The sequence below is a fragment of the Candoia aspera genome, chromosome 6 (assembly GCF_035149785.1).
Source record: "Candoia aspera isolate rCanAsp1 chromosome 6, rCanAsp1.hap2, whole genome shotgun sequence".
Lineage (NCBI taxonomy): Eukaryota > Metazoa > Chordata > Lepidosauria > Squamata > Boidae > Candoia > Candoia aspera.
The window spans coordinates 92,464,906-92,482,679 of NC_086158.1; the positions used below are offsets into that span (position 1 = coordinate 92,464,906).

At 38.6% G+C, this 17,774-nt stretch overlaps 1 protein-coding gene across 2 annotated transcripts in view; it reads right to left on the minus strand.

The window, feature by feature from the left end:
- DLG5 (discs large MAGUK scaffold protein 5) overlaps positions 1-17,774 on the minus strand; it is a 103,865-nt gene that overhangs the window by 58,940 nt on the left and 27,151 nt on the right. For both annotated transcript variants that reach the window (XM_063307688.1, XM_063307687.1), the window contains exons 2-3: positions 10,904-10,972; positions 3,345-3,513 (exon numbers count right to left, since the gene is read on the minus strand). In XM_063307688.1, the coding sequence (XP_063163758.1) occupies positions 3,345-3,513; positions 10,904-10,972 (238 nt within the window). The remainder of the gene's footprint in view (positions 1-3,344; positions 3,514-10,903; positions 10,973-17,774) is intronic.

Here is a 17,774-nt window from a genome sequence, read left to right on the forward strand (position 1 = left end):
GAGATAAGACAGATTCCATCTGTTGTGGCCTTCCGAAAACAACTAAAAACCTGGTTTTGCCACCTCGCTTGGGGCAGGAGGTGGAGTAATCACCCCTGGAGATGGTTAGTGCCCTAAAATGGCCTCTTAGATACACATGAGTGATATTCCAACTAGTATCGTCATCTGGATTTTATACTGTATTTATCTCCAATATTATATTTATTTATGGTATTTTAATGTTTTTATTCTTGTTGGAAACCGCCCAGAGTCCCCCCTTTGGGGGAAGATGGGCGGTGGCAAAATTTAATAAAAATAAATAACAATATCTGACTGGCTTGATCCTACAGAAAGGAGCATGCTCCAGGTCCCATCTGCTATGGAGTATTGGCTGGTAGGGCCCAGGAAGAGAGCCTTGTCTATCATGGAACCCACCCTCTGGAATATCATCCCTCTGGGCGATTATTAAGATTAAGTTGGCGCCATCCCTATCAGCCTTTGTACAGCCTTGAAGACTTGGCTCTGTGCCTGGGGCCCTGGGTGTGCGACAGAGCTTGATTCTTAGTTGTGCTGAGTATTTGATTGTTGCTACTATCATTTTTCCTGGCTGCTATGTGTTTTATATTTTTTGTATGTTTTCTATCATTTGTAATATTGTTAGCCACCCAGAGTCATGTATTTGAGATGAGCAGCCGTATAAATCTACTGAATAAATAAATGCATGGCTGTAACCAAAATAACAATGGCATATCTTGTTCCCTCCTTAGCCCTGCATACAATTAGTACAACTACTGCATGATGTTACACAATTCCATATTTCCTGCTCTAAAGCATGACACTGAGTGTCTTTTCAACTGTCAGATCTCGCCTACAGCCCTGGTAGAGCTTAACACGTAGTGGCTGTTTTCAATGGCAGCAAATAAAATGGAATCACAACAAGAACCAGAGGGGAAAGAGGCAAGGCCAATACTGTACTGTTATTATTTCAGAGATAACCTCTGACTTGGTTTGACTATAAATACTGAGGAAGTTATTCAAGCGTGAGAGCAAATATTTAACATGTAGAGAAATTATTGCCTGCAACCACAGCTTTCAGATAAAAACATCTGAATTGATGATATGTATCTGCATCTCTCTTTATACTTAACTGACATGGTCAGCATCATAGGAGTTGTAGTCTAACCAATGTGAGGACTCAATTTCAAGAGCCACTAGTGTAAAGAATTAAAGCTAGTGTCATTGACAATCAACACAGTCCTATTATTTTACTATCCTCTCCACCCTTCAGGGATCCAGATGGATAATAACACTAACGTAGATACGTACTTCTTCAAAATAAAATATACCTGCATTCTAAGGAATATATGTAACTCCTGAATTATATAGAAAGCTAAAAGGATGTAGTTTCAGGGGGAAAAAATCCATGTCAAGTTCTTTACAACCCAGCCACCCGAAATGTATGTCATAAACATGAAATGCTGAGAGCCAAGTTAAGCAAATCTGTATTTCTTCCACTGTTCTGTCAACCGTTCAATTTTGCATAATTTATTTCTTTATCTTTATGGCGATGAAGAGAAATGGATGATTACGAGCATTGAAATCCCAGAACTGGGAACAGATGCCACTTTCCTCTCTAAAGTTTCGTTGTATGTGTGGTGATTTCAGTTTTTTAAAGCATTCATTGTGTTAACATTTGTATTTCACTCAGGATTTTCCACTACATTCTGTGATACACAATAGTTGAATTATGGTATGTTTGGCTTATATTTCAATTGCAGACAGCAGGATGTGCCAGTTCAAGTGTTTTGCTCTGGTATTTATTTATACACCGCCACTAGCCCCTTTTCCAAAAACTTTTACAAGAACTTACAAATTCAGAGGACTGAAAATCTCAACTTTCCAGCCAAGATGTGAGCACCTAGTTCTTGGTAAATTATGGAACGGTCAAGCTAAGAGGTGAAGTGATGAATCCCAGGGTGATACTGTCAATCTGCAGTGAGTTGATTCAGAGTTGGAAACTGAATCTCAAGGGAAAATGCCAAAAAGAGCTAGCAGACTTTTAAACAGGGTTTGGCACATTTTCAGTTGGCCTCGTGTTCTCTCACACTGCCTACAGTGCTTTAAATAATACACTAAGCAAACATGTACAAACTTCATCTAAACTTCCTTCTAACCTTCTGTGTTCAGCTTTGTTACCAATGAAGTTATCTTTCTGAATCTTTTGCACTTTTCCTGGATTGGGTTATCCTTCATATCCTTATTCTGTACCCACTAACAAGGTATCCAGGTGCAAAGGTAAATTACTGGTTTACTTTCCAGAGCAAACCAGTAATTTACCTGTCTAAAAGGTAAGAAGAGTATCTTCTGGGACAGATTAGAATCTTGGAAAAGATACCCACATACCCTTCACAACAGGACTGCTTCAAAATGTGGGGAAAACAGCAGTGTGATTGTTCCACAGAGCATTCCAAGATTTGCACACATGTACCTGCAACTTTATGTTTTAAAAAGAAAACAGAGATCTGACATGCCCAGTATCTCCTTCCTCCCTTCCTCCCCCCTCCACTTCCAAGATGCAACGTGACTTACAGTAAATATAAAAACATATACAGTATGTTCAGACAACCCCACATAAACACACACAATCCCCAAACTAGACAAATTGAGTCATATCAAACCAAAAGCAGTAAGGCGGCCCATCACCCATTAGTCATCAAATGGATAGGATGGTCTTTGCTGCCTCAACATGTTGGGGGCTCCATGTACCTCAGAAGATCATGTTGTTCCATGGAGTGGGGGTAGCTACCAATACTGGCTCACCTCCAGGCCCTTACCTACTTCACTTCATGTGAGGTGAGGCATCTTCCACACATCCACATGGTCACAATCTGTTCTGTTGTATCAATGTAATAGGGTAGTACTGCCAGAAACTAGCAACTTGATATACTACATACTCACTATTTCTTTAATTGGAACATGCCTTCATTCTGTGAAAGCAAGATATGAATTAAGAAGGTCTGAAAACTATCTGAGCTTTGTGGTTGATTGAGGATTTGCATTCAGGTTTTCCCAGATCAAATGCAACACTTTACTGTATATCCTCTACATCATGGACCAACTTGTTCCACTGTGCAGGTTGTGCTGATTCACAGGAAGGGAGGTGCTCTCTGGAAGCAGTTCTTTCTTCACTATATCAATAGCCCAGGACAAAAACAACTCCAAGGAGATTCTCCCAAGTCCATTCATTTTTTTTACAATTAAAAAGAAAGAAATCTTTGTTTTTGTTTTTGAAAGGAAAGATTTCTAAGAACCCAAGATTGAGTAGAGTAGAGTAGAGTAGAGAATTCTACTCTGAATTCTCTTACCTGCAGTCATCAAACGTTGACCCAGGAGAGGACAGGGCAAGACGCTTTCGCAACTCATCCCGCTCACGGGTCACCTGGCGAAGCTGGAACAAAATGGTCTCCACTTTTTCGCTCATCTGCCTCACATCCACAGCTGCAGGTGGGGGTGATGATGCTTTGCCTGTTGTACCTGTCATCAAATAAAAACAGAAAGAGAATTATGGGGGTTAGAAAAAGCATTTTCAAGGTACTGGTTGTCACCTTAAACATCTTATGTGTTACGGCTTCTGCCGTCCCACCAGATTGGACAGAGTGGGCATCCAATGAGTCTTAGGAAGCACACCTTCTTGTCATAGAGACTGTTTAGCGGAACATCCTTCCCCCTGAGATATGGACTGCCCCAATATTGCTGAGCTTCCAGAAGAACATGAGGATCTGGCTTTTCCCCCAGGCATTAGGGGCAGGATGTTAATAGAGCTCTGGTGTGGATGTGGGTGTCTACAATTTGTTAGTAATGAGATTTTTTAGGAGCCTCTGCTTATTTTATTTTTTATTTTTTTACTGATTGTAAATTTGAATTATATTTTTATCTCTATTTGGTGCCCAGAGTTCCTTTAGTAGATGGATGGTTATTTAAGTTTGCTTTAATAAATAAATTTGTAAAATAGATTGGTCATCTAAGACAGTAAAGTGGCTTTCTACAGGGAAGAAATCTGAATATGGGAATTATACATCTCCCCAGAACTCTAAATTTTGTAACAGGACATCCTGAAAACTAGATTATGGAATAAAACAAGTTTCAGTACTTTGAAGAAGAGTCTGAACAGCTCAGCATCAAAGCATCAGAGAGGGATAGAAGTCAGAGCCTTCAGACAACCAAGTTCTAAGACAGTTTCCAATCAAGAGTTAGCACACTTCTTCCTCCAATTTTGTGTACAATCAAGTGTATTTTATTTAGCTGCATATCCTAGTTAGCCACATGGCATGCATCTGTCAGGATATGAGAACAGAGATATTTTAACATATTCTGAAATTCATAAATGTTAAATGCAGTCAACAGAGCTGTGCAGAATATTCAGAGAAGCATTATGTGCTAGCATCTTTCCAAAAACTAATGCTCCATGTACCCATGTGCAGCACCCTTTTAAAGGTACAGTCCAGCCACTCAGCATAGCATGTCCCAGTAATTTCAGTAGAAGTGATTTTGTGCCTGCATCACATTCATTCAGTTCTGATTCTTCCATTATCACAATTCCCAAGAGTACAACTTGCAACTATCACTAGCTTATGGATTCCTACTTTCACACAAACCCACAACTGTCATCATTTCATGCTGACATATACTTCCATTCCTAATTCAACCGATACCACCTCTCTCCTTCAAGTATTCTTTAACAACTTAACCGTGATGCTAAAATTAAAATGGTTGATTATCTGACTAACCTGAAAATCCAGTGTTAACATCCTGACATGTTCCAGAAAATGTCAGAAAGCTAACAACATTTTTGCAGTAAATGATGCAGAACAAATTCAGCACAGCAAGACTGGTAATCTGGTAGTGGGAGTAGAACTCCCAGATACTCTATAGCCTGAATATCTCTTAGTTATTTATTCTGCTGATCTGATCCTGCTTAGGCCTCTCCATTATGATTCATCAGAATCAGACACTGAATTTGCAGTTTGCTTTTCTGGAGAAACACTGATATATTTTCAGAGAAGTACAAAAGGTGTTTTTTCTTTAAAAGAAAAAGCAAAAATTCTCATGACAATCTCACACATTCTTCAAATAGTTTGTGGAAACTTAAGAGAAATGCCTCTCCTTTTCTTTCTAGTGTAGATAGACAGACAGACAGACAATAGATTTCTTGATTGGCAGATGGGGAGAAGGATCTTTGAAGAGCGGTTGTGGGAAGTACTGTTAAGATGGCAATTTTTCTAAACGCTTTTAAACCTCCTTGGAGTTCACTTTTAAATAAACAATGAAGTTCTGTTTTTAAAGGCACTGTTCATCTTACCGGAATAAAAAGACAGGCACAATGTGATTTAAACCATATGGGCAGAAGTGCAAAACAATGCAATCCACTCATCATAAGCTTAGGATGAACCAATATTTTTATTTACTGAATAATGATTTAATTTACTGAAGCATGTATCTATTATAAACACAACAGCTTTCCAACAAGCTGGACTGGAACAAATAAACAGGCTAGCAAGGAGACAGAAACTTTTCATTTATTGTAGAAAAGCTAAAAAGCCAGCATCCAGTGACTGCTACGTATTAAATGCAATTTCTATTCACAATGCAATCCATGGTCAAATTTTTGTACCTCTTGGTCTCTCACACTCCAAGTTAAGGGACAGAAGTAATTTTCTTTTGTAAGGGAGGGACAGTGTCCATCTATTCCCTGTTTTGATAATGGACTGATCTGGCATCAGGCTGTTTGGTTCTGACCGTGTGAGAATAGCTCCAACAGGACTACAGGACAAACCCGTTTCCTGACTTTGTCCCAGACACACAAAGTTTTCCAAGACTCCTTAGAATTAAAACCAGATTCTGAAAATAAAATACAAGTGGGCACATACTGTACTTAATCATGTAATACTAAGCTTTATGCACTATTTAGAGTACTTGGGCAGCATAAAGCTTGCTAGAAATGCTGTACTTAATAAGGTAGTCTATAATAAATGAAACATAAGCACGCTTGTTAGCAGGAAACATGTGGCCAAGCCCATTCCTTTGGACTCATGATTTTTGACATTGGAATTACTGTCTTCGAGTCGCCAGCCAGAACAGAAGAATGTTACCATCAAAATTCTGGCCCAAGTAAAAATAAAGTAACGAACACTAAAGTCAATATTATATTTTAAAATCTTCCGATATGAAAAAGTACTCAGTACTAAAAACAGCCGTCCATAATAAATTAAAGTCAGACTTGATCAAAATTCTAGAGGAAGACTTAGAATAGTAAAAAAAAACCCTTATAACTGTATTTGTGACCAATGATCAATGAATAGTTTGCAGCAATGAAAAAGGGCACAGCGGTTTGAAAGACAGATTCCAGACAGTGGTCTAGACACGCAAGACGTGGGCTGTTTTTTCCATGGAAGATTCAGTATATGATTACGGCAGCAAGGTTACTATATGCTCAGAGATGGAAAGTTTCAACACTGCCCACAATGGAGGAATGGTTGGTGAAATTGACGGAACTTGCTGAAATGGATAGACTGACTTCTTTGATTAGAGAAAAGACGCTATCTAAATTTATTGGAGACTGGAAGCCTCTTATGGACTTTTTGCATAAAAATGAAAAAAAAAACGAACTTGTGATTTATGGTTCTGATGATTAGACAGGACAGATTATAGAAGAAGAGAGTCATGATGTAACTTTAGAGAGAGAGGTTAAAATATATTGTACTTATAACTGCTGTGAAGAATATCGGAAGTTACTTCCTTATATATTTCTTTTCTTTCCATTTTCTTTTTATTTTTTTATAAATAACTCCAGGCAGTGAACATAGCTAATACTCTTTCCTCCTCCTATTTTCCCCACAACAACAACCCTGTGAGGTGAGGTGAGCTGAGAGAGAATAACTGGCCCAAGCCAGCTTTCATGCCTAACCCTTTTTCTTTTCTTGCACTTCCTACCTTTTTTTTTTTTGCTTTCCTTCTTTCCCCCTTTTCTTTCTTACTTTCTTACTTTGTATTAGTTTCTGTTGGTTTTTAATCTTCTTGTTTAAAAGCTTTAATAAAAAATATTTTAGAATGATTTTAAAAAAGACACAATCTTAAAAAAAACTCACTAAAATTTGACTGTCATAACTTACTAAAAAACTATTGTCACTCATGGCAAGGGTATAGTTTCAAAATTAGGGCTTAGTGCTTTCAATTCAAAACGCAGCAAATTAGTGCTGTGTTTTGAATTGAAAGGTGCTTTGGCATAGCCCTGGGTACATACCACACCAGTTGGTGCCTTCTTAAAGTAGCTGTGTCTTTTCTTGGACTCATGCAGTAGCAGTGTAATCCTGGGAAAGTAAGTCTTTGAGATGATGTGGAGGAATGCCTGCTCCAAAGCACTCTGTCTCACCTTATCAGTGCCTCTTTAACTCATGTCCACTCTGCAGGCCCTTTTCAGCTTTGAATCGAAAGGGCAGCACATCCCCACTGGAAAGACCACAACAGAAAAAGTGTTTGGAGCCATCAGGGGGACCTCTCTCCTAGCAAGGTGGCAGCAAGGACCTCAGGGGGATTGGGCCTGGTTAGTACTTGGCAGGGAGATAACCAGACAACTCTGGGATTGTAGGCTAGAATGGAAAGTAAGTTAAAATCCAGTAAAGCAGGAATAGCAAATAATTCCCACCAAAAAAAAAAACTACACAGAAAAGTCTTGGACATCACCAAGACAAAAGCTTGACTGGAAAAAGGTTTCAACTTAGCTCTGAAATGTTCTTCCCTCCAAGAAAAGGTTTTCAAAGGAGAAGAAGTCCACCCAGGCTCATATCAGTGGTGGTGATAAGACCCAGAGAATAGGCCCTCCAAAAGACTTTGAAGGTAGTCTTTTATGGAAGATGTGATCTTTCAAGCAGATTGATCACAAAATGATTGAGGGGAACCATGCAGGATCCTGCCCTCTCTTTTCCATTCCTCCAGCCCAGTAACCTTTGCATGTCAAAGATAGGAAACAGATCAGAAACACAGAAGCCACTGTTCTTCAGAAGAGAACTGCTTCTTAAAATGCTGCCACCCAGTCCTGAGTGATGTTATATTTCATCTGTAGTCTCCATCTTGTCTTTAAGCAGATTTAATGGTATTTGGGAATGACCATGGGAGACAGGGCAAAGAGAAGCAGCCAAGGGAATGGTCAGATAAAAGGCAACTTAGCCCACAGCAGGAATCTGGGTGGGGCAAATGGCTCAGAAGGGACCCTCCCTAGTTCCTAAAGGAGACAGGGGGAAAAGAAGTACTTTCAGGCTTGCAAGATTCTGTTAATGTAACCTTACAATAAAGTAGAATTAGCTCATCTGGCCGTGTTTCCTGTCGGGTCTACCTTGCAAGGCTGACAGAGACAGGGAAAATGGCGACAATAACTGGGCTAATGTCTAAATGACTTTTCCTACCTCGTGTCCTGTCTTTATACCCCTTTTCCGGATGACAATGTCCAGAAATCCTCATTGTTGCACCTTCTTCTTCTGTGGCATTTTATCTAGTCCTAATAATGTCACTACTAAATAACAGGTTTAGTTAATATGGCATAGTATTTCCCATATATCTCCAGTAGGAGCTTCACAACTATGAAAGAGGGATATTATAAGCCATCCTTACCAATACCCCTTGTTATATTTTATCTCATCCATCAAACCAAGACACTTTCACAAACACAATTTGTAGTACCTTCTTTTCCACTCTCAGAGAAACTGACCTATTATTAGGCAACTCTGAATGTCTACACCAGCGTTTCTCAACCTTTTTACCTTAGAGGAATCCATGAAATAATCTTCAGGTCTCAGGGAACCCCTGAATAAAAAATACTGTATCTACAGCTCACGGTGATCAGCAAGCAGTCCTGGGACCTGTAAAAATTCCCACCACTGCAAGAGCTAGCATTGCATGGTGCGCAAAGTTCAAAAAATGATTTTATTTTTCGATTGTAATTTTTCATGGAACCCCAATTGAGAAAGGCTGGTCTACACTAAAGCAATGAGCAAAATTCCTGATACAGGATTCCAACAGTGTTCAATTTCACAAAGCATCCTGTGAATGCTGTATTAAATTATTGATCTAAATGGTGGATCACAGCCTTGTGAACTCAAGTACTGTATCACTGGCATTCTTTTTCTCAGAGACACAGTTCCCTTTAGCAGCACTCTTGAACAGAATTTGCTCTTTCAAACAAAACCATTACCATAGTTCCTGCAATGTAATTTATATGACTGAATGCAAAGGCCAGGTTGCTTTATTCAGTATGACCTATGTGAACATTTTAAGAGCTGTAACTTTGTAGTCTTGACAGATTTCAAGCAAATGACTGGAGAGATCTTTTGGTAATCACAACCTATAAATCGGTGAATTCTTTTGGAAGGCATGTCACCTGACCCAAGAACAGGAGGTTTCTGAATATCTGATATTCAAGCACCATGTGACTTTTATCTGGAGAATAATAATAAACATCATTTATCTACAGTACAGTCCTTCTAACTTCTCTGTAATAAACTAGCTACTATGTTCTTTTATTAACATCGAAACAGCTGAAATATTTTGCCGTAAAAATTTTAATATGTCTTATTTTAATAATAATACAACCACGCCTATATACATACACAAAGATATATATGCGTGCAAACACACATTCATGTATGTGTTATAAAACATTTTCCGGCATTAAAAGTTCCAGCTGAGACCATTTTAAAAGAAAACAAACAAATATATAGCACATATAGTGGTTCAGAAAGGAGTGTGTGTGTGTGTGTGTGTGCGCGGGAGAGAGAGAGAGAGAGAAAGAGAGAGAGAGAGAAGAACCACTGCACAGCATTGAAATTATGAAAAAGGATTTGTCATATACAGGTGCCGGTCTTAATTTATTTTGGAAACAAGATTTCAGCAAAAATTTCAACCAGCTTCTCAACAGGGCTGTGAGTGCTTAATCAAGTATATTGTTACCCAAGCAGTACAGAGGACTAAAGGTGCATTCTGTTGGACTTAGAGTTTGTTAAGCATTCCATCAGTACAATTAGTTTTGGATTAAGATGCGGAAAGGATTTTGAATTTTAATTGTAAGATAAGAAATGCATTTTATACAGAAAACATGTCAAAGTTTAAAAAAATGCTTACATATAAATAAGCAGAGCTCCAATTTGTGCAATTAATCATCTATACAATTTTGAGGATCACAGTCGTAGACACTGGCCCTGTCTATCAACAGGAGTCAGATAGTGTTATGCTTCAAAATCCTTATTTATGGATAAATCCAAATGCAGGTATTAGCCAATGTGAAGGCAAGTGGGCTTGCTGTTGACTTCCTATTTAATAAATTTTCTCCTGGCATCTGATCAATCTCTGTGCTGCCCATCCCAACCCAACCACTTCAGTGGAATGAAAGTTCTGTCTTTGATCCAGAAAGAGAATACAGAGAGAAATTGAAATTGGGATAGGCCGTCACTCAGATTTTGTCTTCTAGCACACATCTCCTCTTCTTCAAGCTGACGCTGCTCATGAATTAATCTTTGAGATATGGAACTAGTCCTGAAGAAAACTCTGTTTGAGCTTGATGTAATAGGAAAGACTGAAAGTGCAACGAATAGGAGTGACATTACATTTTCATTCCTTTTCCAAAACTTTTTACAGGTTTCCACTACTTTATCCTATTTTTCCCCAATCCTGAACCTTTATTCTGGAAACGCAACCTTTCCAGAAACAGCCATCCAGAGACATCTTTTCTCAAACGCACATTTGGTTTGGAATTTTCAAAGAGTGACCACAATTCTAAGCATAGATTTTGAGTAAGAACATACGTACAGTATATTCAAGACTGACATTCATTTTGAAGAAAATAACCAAACCACAACAGATGCAGCTCACTACTTACCAGTACTGCTGAGAGAACTACTGCTTTCAGAATCTGATGGCATTATAGAAAGAACGCTATATGTTGATCCTGGAAAAAAGGAGATTAAAGGGAATTAAATCCAGTCTGCAGCACCTTCTCTTTTATCTATTTCCTGTATCTTCTCGGTGTTGGCAATTGCCATTTACCTATAATTTGTAGTAGACTCCCTGTGGCAAGCAACTTGCTCCTCCAGGCAGCCAAGCATGGAAGTTTATCAAGAGCAAGATTATGGTTCACACATTTATTTATTACTCAAATTTTATTACCGCCCATCTTCCCCAAAGAGGGACTCTGGGCAGCTTACAATAACATCAAACTACAACAATAAACGTTAAAATCCCATAAAATGGGATGAAGGATTGGAATGATTGCCCCCAAGTTTATCCATACAGTACCTACCCCACCCATATTAACACCCATAACATTTTTACAGTACAATAGACTTGCCAAAAGAAACTGAATGTCATAAATCCATCTTCCTTTTTGTGTCTACCTTAGGTTGTACCCATTTAGTTAGGTGCCATCAAGTTGGGCTTGACCACTGGTGACTCCATGGACAAATTCACACCATCTCATTCAGTCCCTGGCAACACTTGGCAGCACTTCCAAGGACAACTTCAATTGCTTTATTTGTCTCTATCTACCTTATCCATTGCCTTTCCTTTCTTCTATTTCTCTCAACCTTGCCAAGCATAATCTTTTTTTTTTCAAGTCCATACACAAAGAGACAATATACATAGCTTAACTGAGTTTCATATAGAGGAAAACTGAACCAAACATAGGTTGTTTTCAATCCCTTTCTCCGAAACAAAGAATTATATGGGTGTGATAGCAATCCACAAGCTTCTAATAGTATTTCTGGCCAACTTTCATCCATCTTCACATCTCCACTCCGCTGGCTGGTTAATAAGTCTAGCTCTACTCCCTGTGCTTCCTCTCTGAAAGAATAGAGAGGAGAAGGCTTTCAAATGATGTCTTCATAAAATACCAAAATATTAACCAACAAGTCTCCTTTCCCCTTAACAATGTCTAGCTACAACTTAGAGAACAAGCCACCGGTGGCACACAAAGGGGAAAAAACTAACATACTGAGATTAACAGGTGGCACAGAAATTAAGGTTTGGAAATGTAGGGACAAAATTAACATATTCATCTAAAAGTAATGAAATGAAAGAGTGTTGCTCTGTCATGAAGCTCAAATAGTTGCATAGTTTTTTTTTTTAAAAGTCAAAAGCACTGGTTGTAATTATTTGAACAAAAATTGGTCCAGTACAAGTTTATTTGAATGTCAATATATGATTAATTTCTTTAGCGTATGTCATCCACTGTTACAGCAGCCAAGAATTGCATTCTGCTGTACTGAAAGACCTTAGAACTTCAGGAAATGGGGTAACTGAACCCTATCCCCCACCATAAAGAAATGGATTATGTTAGACACCCCAAAGGCTATTTTAACCTTGATGAACACTGAATAGGAACGCATTTTTCTGCCTGCTAGTTCCACTAACCAGCTAGTGAAATTTACAGGGTTTCCTCCCTGCCAATTCCAATGAGATTGAATTCCCAGGCAAATAGTCAACTGGCAGCTGCCACCACACCTTTTTGGTAAATAACAATTCCATTCTGATCTACACTCTCAAATGCAAAGTAACGACATTCCCCATTAAGAATTTTCATTAAATCTGTATTTCATGAGACTTGAATGGGATTGTATCAAGACCAGCAGCCTAAGAAAAATCTTTTTCAAATCTTTTATGAAGGGATCACCTTTCACTGAGTTTGCATTGCAAAACTTTTAGATGATATTAACATCCTCCTAAAGAATTATGGGGATGGGTCTATCTAGTTTTTAAAAATGACAGCCAAGGAGTGTCTAGGAATGTCAATTTTTAAAAAATATTTGTAAAGTACAAATATAACTGAAAGTGGCCAGTCACTCTGATATCTGTCTGTCTGGTAAGGCACCAGGCTAGAAACCTGGAGACCGTGAGTTCTAGTCCTGCCTTAGGCACAAAGCCAGCTGGGTGACCTTGGGCCACTAACTCACTCTCAGCCCTAGGAAGGCGGCAATGACAAACCACTTCCGAAATCTTGCCAAGAAAACTGCAGGGATTGGGAATCAGCAGGAATCAACACTGACTCAAAGGCACAAAAAACAACAACAAAAAGCTGATAGCTAACTTACCGTTTTGTGCCTTCACTTTGAAAATAGATCATTTTAAAAAGTAACAACTCATTCATTTTTTTAAAAAAAAACGTCTCTGGTGGGTTTTGGACACTGGGAAATGAGGGAACAGCCATCTTGCTCAAACCATGGTTGGCGCGTTTAAAAGGACACCTAAGTTCACATACTTCCTTTTCTAATCACATTATTGCTTATTAACTACTTTGCAGCTATTAGAAACCTTTGGATTGACAAGTCTGAAAACACTGTTTGAGTCTGCCTTCAATCCTTAATTAAAGAAAATTTTAACTACAAGCTTAAGAACTTTATTTTGGAATTAATTATAAAGAATCCTTCCTATGGGGAAGTCAACTTGAATTTTTTCTAAGACATAAAAGAGATAAACAATTTAAAAACTTGAACACTAGAAGGAACTAAAGGTTTTAATTAATGGAGAAGAATACATAAACCTGATTAACAGCTAGAGGATGATGCAAAATATTATAACTTTGGAAATACTGAAGGATACTTTTGAAAAATGAAATCAAAAGTTAGTATCAACAATGTCAATAGCGATGTTTGCTTCTATGGCTAGACTGTATCCAAAACAAGTTTTGGAAGAAATGGCAGAAGAACAAGTTTTATCTGACAAGACAGAGACAGAGTTGATACTGAAAGTGGATCTACAGATGACAAACTACAAGAATGACATGGAAAAAGACGTTTCGTTGGACATACAAAAGAAATTGGTTGATGCTTTAAAAATCAAAAGGGAATTACAAATAATAAACCAAGATAATTTTTTTTATATTGGATTTACAGTATAAATCTTTCTCTCTCTCTCTCTCTCTCCATTTTTCCTTTGCACTTTTTATTCTTTCATTCAACTCTTCTTTCTTTTAGTTTGTATTAGTTTTTACTATTGCAATTATAATCTTTAATAACATTATTTTAAAAACAGATATAAGCCACTGGACACTGGTACAGTAGCCACTTCATTTATTTTTCTCCATATATTTTTAATCCCAACAGGTCAGTTAAATGAAGGCAGCTTCACATTTCTAACTTTATTTGCAGCAGCATTAATAGCCTTGGAAAATTACATTTAATTGTGGCCAACTCCTTGCTAAGGCTTATATATGATTCAGTAAATCTATAGAAAATTACAGTTTCCGTGGAAGCTAACACTGGGCACAACGTTTTGGCATCCGAAAAAAATCTAACTTTTTCGAACAGATTTTTGCAATCCTCAGGAAAACTGGTACAGCGTATGAATTTCCAAGGGAAACTGGAGAAGAAAACTCTACTATCTTAAGTGGCTGGTTCTTTGCTTCTATCCTTGACAGAAAGAACTATTCAAAATAAGTATCCGCAAATTATTGATTTGTATATATTTATGTAAATAAGTAGGGACGCAGTGGCGCTGCGGGTTAAACCGCTGAGCTGCCGATCGGAAGGTCGGCGGTTCGAAACCACGCGGCAGGGTGAGCTCCCGTTGCTAGTCCCAGCTCCTGCTCACCTAGCAGTTCGAAAACATGCAAATGTGAGTAGATCGATAGGCACCGCTTCGGCGGGAAGGTAACGGCGTTCCGTGTCGTCATGCTGGCCACATGACCCGGAAGTGTCCTATGGACAACGCCGGCTCCAAGGCTTAGAAACGGAGATGAGCACCGCCCCCTAGAGTCGGATTCGACTGGACTTTACGTCAAGGGAAACCTTTACCTACCTATGTAAATAAGTCAATTTGCATATTCTGTAAATCGATTTCTTGATTTATGCACGTCACCAAGCAGCTAAAAAGAGAGGGCAGGGAAGAGGCCACCCCACCTTCTGCTGACAACGCTACTGAAGGACCTAAAATGGTCACCCTAGCATCAGGGAGACATACAGTCGCTCATCTGCCAATAGGGCAGATAATTTGTTGATTTGTGTCACCTTTTGCGAGCAATGCTCCGTGACCCTTCACATTAGGCAAACGGGCCAATCGCTATGCAAAAGACTTGAATCTGACATTAGAAACGGCGTTATCAAAATCCAGGAAGGAATCTGCAGAACACTTTGTCCCTGACTTCAAGGTGGCAATCCTTGAGAAAAACAGTAACAGAGAATGAGTCCACTGCAAAACGGCTGATCAGGAGTTCACAAGAAGATTTAACATTTCTCATGTATTAATTAAAAACCAAGTTTTCTTATGACACTAGATATACTGATGTAATCGAGAATATCTCAGTCACACCTAATATCTATTTCAAGTTTGGTCGCTTCAGTCTCTCACCTCTCCTGTCAACATTCCTGTTTTATCTTCTCTCTGTCCACATCAAACAAGAGCACCGCTTGCATATATGCCATCTCTGTGTATGCATATATAGGGGTAAATTATGGGTGTGTGAGAGTGCGTGTGTGTGTGCACATGCATATCTACACACACATACCTATCTCTATATCTCCTTTCACAGGCTACTCAAGGGAAGTGAACAAAACTGGAAATGTATCTGGTTTGTGAGCTTGGAGCAAAACAGCTCAACTCAAAATGTGCTGTGTGACTGGTCTTAGATGTATGCTATCAGCCTCTGGGGCTACAGACTGAACTTGAAAGTAAGTCTTAAGATCTATGGAAATGAAAATGATGGGGTTATAACTCCAGCAACCAAGCCAATTGCACAGAACTTATGTACCTTCTAAGACATTAATATAAAGCATTCTGTCATTTCCTTTAAATGGCTTTTCTGTGGACAACTGAAAAAGCTCACAGGTTGATTTAAACAACCGTTTGCTGAATCCTTACTGTCCTAAGAATGGCTCTTAGAGAAGTGTTTGGTCTGAGCAAAACTCAAAGTAGTTGGCCTGTTTTGTTCTAATTACAAGGCAAAGCTAATTCTGCTTCTTCCAATGGCAGGGAACAATAATAAATAATTATTGTGGAATTAATTACTGTAGGTGGGGAGGATGTTAAAATTTATACCTTTTTCCAGATCTTTTTAGTTTCACAGTTCTAGAGGTTTTAGCATTCAGTTTTAATGACTTCTTTAGAATTTTAAACAATATTTATATATTCTTGTAGGAAGCCTACTGGCATGGGTGGCATATTAATTTACATAGCCTGCTAATCCCTTTAACATGACCACCTTTTAAACTTCTGAAGTATATTACTTTTATGTCATTTTGGTAGAAAATCTCGCTTTTTAGTACTAGCTTTTTCATAATTTACTCTAAATAAGATGGGTGAACACTAAAGGAAAAAGGACTCTGTGAAATAGATATTCTGTTAGAGGAGAAAAGGTTAGGTCCTGGGAATAAATCACACCTCTGATGTCTTGCTATTGGGCAAGTTACTTGTAGCACCATCTTAATAGCTGGCCTTCTTCCAAATGCAGGATGAGTGTCATGAGTAAGGATGGCGCGCAGGGGGCTCCCATCCAGACTGTTAAGCGCATGCGCAGCACTGAGGAATTGGGCAGCCATTCCAAGAGACACAGATCGGGCCTGCCTTGACTTTGGGGTTTATCTGTCTGGGTTTTTCCCACGCTTCTTCAGTTTGTTAGGATTCCTGTTATGTACAAACAATAAAGCATTAGAGACCAGTTCCTTGTCTCAGCGTGGTTCCTGGCTGTTAGGACAATGAGCAACGCCCAACAACTTGCCATTCTGTGAGTGACCATGTTCTCTAAGGTAGACATTTTCTGACAGCACCAATAATTCTATGTCAACCTTCCAGGTGTGGCTTTGAATGCCTGGTTTACTAACTGACTTTAGTACACCTAAATACTGGTTAAGAAACATCCTTAGAGCACTTCACATTTATAATACTGATTCATAATTCAAGCAATATGGCCAAGTTTCTGAAAAGTCAAAAGGAATTTCGGTTTCACATACTTCTGTTCTCATATACGAGCTGTGAAATTTATTAGTTTTTCAGAAGCCCGGAAAAAAGGCTTTAATGCATACCAGAGAGGCGCTATACAGATCTAAAATACTTCTTCCAAGTCAGTTTTGAAGTTTGTCCAGCCTATTATATTTTATTTAAAAAAGGGGAACGGGAGCTGTTAGATTACATAAAAAAGAGGATAGGGCCTTGTTGTCGCTTTGAATTAGCTATACTGAAAGGAAAAGCATGACGACTTTTTTTTTTTAATCATCAAGTGTGCAAAGGGTACCTAAAACCAGTTGGCGCACTGTAGAAATAGAACCACGAACCCACAAATCTGGAGTAAAGTATTGGAAAAGATTCTAATTTTTCTTATACTACACTTTCCTCTCAAAGTCTCAGTGGATTTCAAGTTCAATTACACTGCGACAGCATGTCATGTTGTTAGTCACTCTGGTTACCTTCTCATTAGGTGCCTATAACAATTAACACTTTCACTGATATTATCTTCAAATAAAATAATCATCAAAAGAAACATCTAAGCCATATCCTAAGGGGAAAGGAGTAGGGAAGCAGAAAAGGATGCTTAAATTTTCAGATGCTTGACAATTCTTTGTTGCAAAGACCTCCCACTGGCTGGAAGAAGGAATTAAAAGGAGTTGAAAGGAAACAAGACTGGTAGGAGAGAACAAACTTTCTGTCCCTCATTATAAGGTTGAAAACTCTTCGTTGATTCTGCAGATTTGTCAGCCTTACCCCAAGGAGTTTAATGGTTTAATGGGCTAGCTCCAAAGTGTAGCATATGGTGTCTCATTTCAAAA